This window comes from Scyliorhinus canicula, unplaced genomic scaffold, assembly GCF_902713615.1.
Source record: "Scyliorhinus canicula unplaced genomic scaffold, sScyCan1.1, whole genome shotgun sequence".
Lineage (NCBI taxonomy): Eukaryota > Metazoa > Chordata > Chondrichthyes > Carcharhiniformes > Scyliorhinidae > Scyliorhinus > Scyliorhinus canicula.
In genome coordinates this window covers 184,172-191,518 of record NW_024056010.1, presented here as the reverse complement: position 1 = coordinate 191,518, position 7,347 = coordinate 184,172, and the positions used below count along the sequence as shown (strand labels likewise).

Here is a 7,347-nt window from a genome sequence, read left to right as displayed (position 1 = left end):
CCATGATGATTGAATGGCGGAGCAGGCTCAAAGGGCTGAACTGCCTACTTCCGCTCCTAATTCCTATAGTCATATGTTCAACATAATTTAATTGAGATAGGATTGACTATTCTGTCACCGAGTAGTCACATCTGCATCAGAATTCAATGTGAAATGGAATTAAACCAGACCGAGGATTATGTGCAGCTACCCAGCAGCCTCTGCGTTGTATTGGTCAGTAATCTCCTCATCGTCACACAGAATCTCCAGACTGGAGTATGAGATGATTTTTAAAGTGTCGGTAGAAATGAAAATGTCTGTACCCAATGTGACGCTGATGAATCTTTGAATCCCAGTATGTTATTACAATGATTTGGAAACTAATTCAACGTCTGCAGCTGTCCACTGAGTTTCACAGTATTTCAGTTTTCACATTAATGTGTTTTCAGTCTGGTGTCTTCATTAATTTGGGTGAGGACATCTTAATTGACCTATTGTACATGAAATTACCACATGTTCCAAATATTACAACCGTCCCCCCTCAACGTCATCATGTTCCTGCTTTCTGTCTTTGAGATGAAGATTCGCCATCAGCAGAGAAGTATCACCAGAACCGCAGGATATCTCAAGTTTCCGCTTAGTGACCTCCATCTCATCAGTTCCCGATAGTCTGGGGATGGAATTCACCCAGAAAAGCTTGAGCCACCGAATGCATTATACTGACACAAATTATAAAGGTCCTGATTTAATTTGTGAAGTCATCAAGCACAAAACTGAGAATGTAGGACAGCATCTTTCAGGACCATCTATCCATGCATCCATCAAACCCATTCACCGATTCCACAATCAAAATATTCAGGCATCTAACAAACATCCATCCCTACATCAAAGCAATAATCCCTTTATCTTTTGGGTCGGTAGTGGGGGTGTATTAATGACATTGAACCAATAATCCAAAGGCCCGGGCTAATTCTGTGGGGGCTTGGGTACAAATCCCACCATGGCCGGTGGGGGAATTTGAGTTCAGTTAATAAATCCGGAATACATACTAATGGTCACCATGAAACCCCCTCTGCTTCACTAATGAAGGAAATCTGACATCCCTCCCTGGTCTCACATACATGTGGCTCCAATCAGACAGCAACATGTCTGACTCTTCAGTTCCTTCTGAGCTGGCCCAGCAAACCACTCAGTTCAACAGCAATTAGGGACAGGGAACACATGGTGGTCTTGACAGTGGCTCCCACATTCCATGGAAGAATAAAGGGAAAAACACGTAAATGTACATGTTTAGCTATTACAAAATGTAGCCCCTGTCTGATAGTCTGCTTGTATTCCTATCCATCATCACAATGTTATGAGATGTGGGAGAGATACTCCAGCCGGCAATTGCTACGATTGGTCAGAGAAGCTGGATAACTCTCCTTTCCTTAGGGATGGGAACAGTTCAAATAAGTTCACAATTTAAAACATAAAAAGATCTCCAGTACTGTTGCTGGGTAGATTTGTTTATAATTAGTCCTCATTGACAATGTTAAGAGTTTGAAGTTGGATTGCAGCCAAGCGGTCAGTACTGAGCAAACAGATCTTTGAAAAAAAATACAGATGTTTCCTGTAAACAACATTGAACATTCGAGCCTCCCTGACTGCAGGCGGCTGGATTGCTGCCAAATACTGTGTGGGGCAGATTAACCTGAATATGAATGGACACAATGGGATTTATCCATTCAAACAATAAATGTTTTAGTCGCACATGAAGTAAACGTTTTAAATGGTGTTCCATGCAAAGAAATATATTCACTGAATGTTTTGTTCACTATGATATTAAACATTATTGGAAAATAGTAACCTGACCAGATGCTATTTAATTTATATTAGTTCTGAGTAAAGATCACTCTAGTTATTAAAGTCCGTTTGTTGAGAACCGAATGAAGTGAGAGAGTGATTGGTGTTGATGGACCCAATCCACAAGTTCAATAAGATGACTCCAATTCCAAAAAATAAAATAAAATGAAATAAAAGTAAATAAACTGCATTGAACTCGGGGGGATTCCTGAAATATTCTCCGAGTTGTTGATCTCCGTTAAACGGAGGCGTCTCTTATACTCGATTAACACCGTGTTCTGTACAGTTTAATTTGTGCTGATTTCCATTATTTAACAGTCCGTCTCATTGCTGCCAATAAGTGGAGAAATGACCAGTTCATGACCTGCTTCAATGGAAGATAAAACATTTATTCCTGTGATATTGTGCAATATGCAGCAAAGTCCTGATATCCTGTGTTCCCAACACCAGTGAATGTTCGACAGCCGGTGGTCAGTAAAATTAGCGGCAATAATTTGGATGCTGAAGGATAACTTTGCTGATCACCGTGTCAGTTCTGATTCATTAACTTCTCTGTCAAAAGCTGTTGTTAATTTTATGTTTCTCTGTCAACTCACTGTTGAATTATCAGGCAAGCGGCTTCTTTTACCGCTAATGTTCACAGGACTGTCTGTGGCTCAGGGGCAAATCGAGAAATGTAAAGAGAGACATTGTGTAATGTTAGAGTTTGTTTTTGTCTACAGACCCACATTGTACAGTGTTAGCCATCCGCACTGCAAATGTAATCACGTCATTCATTCCCTCATTTAGTTACATTATGTCTGATAAATTATACTTTATTGTTGTAATGGGATAGAGTCCCGGAGTGTTGCAAATCTGACTGACAGACGATTTATTCCCTGATAATGTAATTTAATCTGTTTATGTTCATCCCTTTATATTGGAGTGTAGAAATAAAGAGACTTAATATATAATGGAATTAGATTTTACTTAGAGATGTTCAAATATAATTTTCCTTTCGGATGAGGATAGACATTACAATGAATCAATTCAGCCAAACAATTATACCGATCTAATGTATTTTTAAAAAATAATATCCTGTAGTAAATCTCTGGTTCCATTCTGTTGGGGATGTGGAAGGTGGGACGTGGATCCAGTCGCCGCCTCCACCAGGGAATCAACAGGCGGCGCCTGGAAAGCCGCCCCCTTCTGCCGGGTATTTAAATGCCGCTCACTGGGACCCGAATCCAACAGTCCGGGAGCTGGTTTGTTCACTGAGTTCCTGACACAACCATTTCCCCCAAATGACCAGAAGGATGAGGTGGGCCATTTCTCTCAGTTTGTTGCTGACTTTCTTATCCCGTGAGTAGTTTTTATTGTCCAAGTCTCTCACTGTTACTGTCTCAGTGTTAGTCTCTCTCTGGAATGTTCCAGAGTCACCAATCATTTCACCAGCATTAATCCTCGGGCTTTTTGATATATTTTTACAGGTGTCCAGTCGGATGTTGTGTTGACTCAGCCGGAGGCAGAGACCGGGCGTCCCGGAGGCTCCCTGACACTGACCTGTAAAACCAGCGGCTTCGATCTCGGCACCGCTTACATGTACTGGGTCCGCCAAGTTCCCGGACAGGGGCTGGAGTGGCTGCTTTACTTCTATAGTTCATCCAGCAACAACTACGCCCCAGCCATTAAAGATCGATTCACTGCGTCCAAAGACACTTCAAACAACATCTTCTCTTTGGCCATGAGGAGTCTGAAGACCGAAGACACCGCCATCTATTACTGTGCAAGAGACCACAGCGAGAGGAACCAGGGCTGGACCCGCACAAGAACAGCTCGAGAGGGAATTCAGCAACTTGCAGCTTAACCTGAAGGTCAGCACTTGATTCAAATGTAATATTAATGTCAGTGATCAGAGTCATTGCACAAGCTGCTTCTTACATAACTAACACAGAGAAAATTAAACTGTAAAACTGAACACACCAATCGATATAATAGGATGAGCTTGTGTCAGTTTATATTTATTGTTAACAGTTTCAGCTATTACAGACTTGTATATAATCATCGTTTTATTATTTCTGATACTTGGGAAAATCTATGTACATTGGATTTGATAAACTGCTGTATAAATTGTAAATTAGATCAGAAGTAAACGTGTATTTGAAGTGAATATTGAGCGGCAGGACTGAACAGAGAGTGAGTGCAGTTTTTGTGCGGGTGTCTGTCACTGTGACTACAGCAGTGGGTCACAGTGCTGTGCGCAGCGACATCCTCATACAAAAACCTCAGTGAAAGAGCTTGTTCAAATTGGTGATCAGCGTCACAGCACGAACGTTAAAGTAAACGAGTTTTAAATAAAACAACGTTTGGAAGTAATATTAGTTTGCAAAAAGGTATAAAAATCTTCCACTTTATCACTGTTCACCGACTCGCGAAATGTGCACAGAGGTTTTAAAAGTGTTCCGATCCTCTTTATAAATGTAATGACCAGGACAAGCTGAAATAACTCACCCGTTCGCTCTTGGAAGAGACAGAGTTAGTTTTCTGAGTGAGCAGTGAAATTAAATCTCTGTATTTTACAGTTAACAGTCTGCCGCAGTATTTGACACGCTGTGTCTCACTGTGATAACTGGGGCACAGCAGTTACTGTCAATACAAAAAGCCCCTCAGCACTAATTAACTGAAGCTGGCTCAGTGCTCGCTTTTACAATCCAACTTTATTCACAGTGAAGCATTATTTATTTCCAGCACTGACAAAATGATAAGAATTAATGTGGAAAATTGGTGGTCGTTAGTTAGTCACAGTTGGTGTTTTCAATAACATTTCCATGTCTGTAAAATGTAAAACATTCGGTCATTTATGAAGAGAGAACGGTATGCACAAATATTAATATAATTTCCTGATAATTAATCCTGAATTTTATTTGCCGTTGGTTTGTGAATATTTAAAATAATGGTGGATTTCTGTCTATTTTGTGCAGGTGCGGTTATTGTATGGAGCAGCCCAGGGAATGTGACACTGTGACTACTTCGGCTACTGGGGACAAGGCACCATGGTGACGGTGACTGCAGGTAAGAACCATTCCGTCATTCACCAACTGTTTTATTTGAGTATTTGTTTTATATTTTTCTGCATTTTCCAAATCCATTCGTTCACTGAAATGTGTTTTGGTGGATCGTGTATTGTGATGTTGTTGCAATGTTTATTTGATTCTGCTGAAAGGGGGATATAGAATCCCGAGGTTTCTTGACAGGAGGATGCTGCTGAGGGATTCAGACCCTGTTTGCTGTGATTTGGTGTTTATTTGCTGAGGATACTGTGTGGCGGGGTTAGTTTAAATACAAAACGTGTGTTTTTACGATGTTTAATCTCGGTTCTATCTAATGTCTGCAATTTGTACCGTCTTCTGCACAAGTGTATGAGATCGATCCCAACATTGACAAAATGTGCTAAAGTTTCTATATTATCTTATTGAACATGTTCTGCTTACTGAAAGTGCTGATGGTATTATTCAAGTTTTCTGTTTAGTTTACCTGTTCGTTCATTTGATGAAATGGGGGTTTGGTGCATTCTAAATTGAGATGTTCTTGCAATGTTACATTTGATTCTTTTGGAAGTGTTTGTAGAATTGAGCTGCTTCTCCGTGATGTTTCACTCCTTCAGTGATGTGGTTTGGTGTTTTCCTGCTGAGGAATGTTTTTGGGAGACTTTGTGTAGGAAAGTTTGTGAAACGGTTTGGTGTGTCTATTGTTTCAACTCGGTGACACTGAGCGGTTGCACAGTTTGTGACTGAATGCAAAGGGTATACGTGTTGGAAACTGCTTGTCGCAGAGGACAGGGAGGCTGTTAGTGCACATTGAAAAACAGTGAAAATTGCAGATTACACTTTTACGCTTTCCGACAAATCCTTTCCGAGCACAGGTTGTTGCTGCAATCACAGTTTGCCGTTTGTGCAAAGTTTAATCTCGGTGGCATCTGATGGTTGCAGCTTTTACCATGAACTGCAAACATTAAAAAGCATTTAAATATGTTTGAAAAATGACTCAGTATGAAACAAAATGGTTGAGTTTCAATATTTATTTGTTGTTAATATTCGAGCACGTCGCAGTGCTATTTGTGTTATTCCACATTTCTGTTTAGTTTAATAATTTATACATTTGGTTACGAGCTGCTTTGCTGGCTATTGATATTTTCTTGCAATATTAAGTTTGATCCTGTTCGATGTAGAATTGAGCTGCTTCTCCATAAACGGGTTTCAGTCCTTCATTGATGTAATTTAGTGTTTTGTTCTGCTGAGGAGATTGTGTATCTGGGTGACTTTAAATGATTCAGATCTGTCAAACGGTTCAGCGTTTCTGCATTGTTTCTGCATTGTTTAAACTCGGTGACATTGAGCGGTTACACGTTTTCTGGTTGAATGCAAACAGTCTCGGCGTTTGAAAATGCTTGAAGGGCGATTGTCGGGAGAAAACAGCCAGGCTTAAGAAAATAATCTTAAAAATATATATTAATGCATTTTGTAATTTTAACTGATGCTTCCAGATTACACGAAATAGTGACTGAAACGCCCATGCAGAACACAGTAACATTTTAATAATTCAAACAATTGCAATGCGGTGATTCAACTCTATATTAACCAAGGGTTATTTTAGATTAATTTAATTCAGCATCAATCGCCTTTCACAATCCTGCTGTGTTCTGCACGAGATTGACATGGTCGGACAGGTTTCTAGGTTGGAAATACTTTGTAGTTCCAGTTATTCTATTATTTCTGTGCCGCTGCAACCATATTGTACCTCCACTGTAATGCGTAGTTGGATAGCGAGGGAATTATCACTAAACTAATCTTAAACAGGTTTCTGAGATGTGGAAGTCGCTGCCAATCAATGAATTGTTCCCATGATTTTATTTGTATTATAGGAAAGTTCAGATTGCATATGGCAAGAGATTGAAAAGTAAAAGCTTGAATGTCAAACCGATTTATTTATTTACAAAAGGTTAACAGTACCGTTGCATTTTATAATGACATCCTGTCTCCCACGGCTGTCCTCTACAGACGATAGAATTATAGGAAGAACAGATGATTGGAAAGGAAGAATGATTATATCTCAGCTTTTGGCTTAAATTTTATTAAATGCTAAATTCAACAACAAATTCTCCACTTGCTCATAATGGGTGAGTTTTGCAAATGATTTGAACAAACTCAGCTGTTCTCGTTATATTCATTACTTTCTGAGAATAGATGGAGGTTATGATTTATCAATGTGTTCAGAAAGGTGCAGATTTTACACATTTGTAGGTCGAATAGAGCAATTTGAGTTTTTAAAAATGTGAATTTAGTCAATTAAATGTTAAGATGATTCCATCGAGTAAGTTGGAGTTTACTGTTCAACATTGTTTGATTGTCAGGTTGTTTTAATTAAATCCCAATTATTTCACAAAGCTCTGGGTAAAAATAAATTGGGGATTATTGAATGCTATTTTTATTATATTCATTATTATAGTACAGATAATCGAATAAAGAATTAGCTGACAATTAACAA

General features: G+C 39.2%; 1 gene segment (V, D, J or C); it reads left to right on the top strand.

Annotated features, from left to right (window-relative positions):
- Positions 1–2,953: 2,953 nt before the first annotated feature.
- LOC119961464 overlaps positions 2,954–7,347 on the top strand; it is a 20,135-nt gene continuing 15,741 nt past the window's right edge. The window contains 3 exon segments of the C gene segment in view: positions 2,954–3,165; positions 3,294–3,677; positions 4,785–4,875. Coding sequence covers positions 4,857–4,875 — 19 coding nt within the window.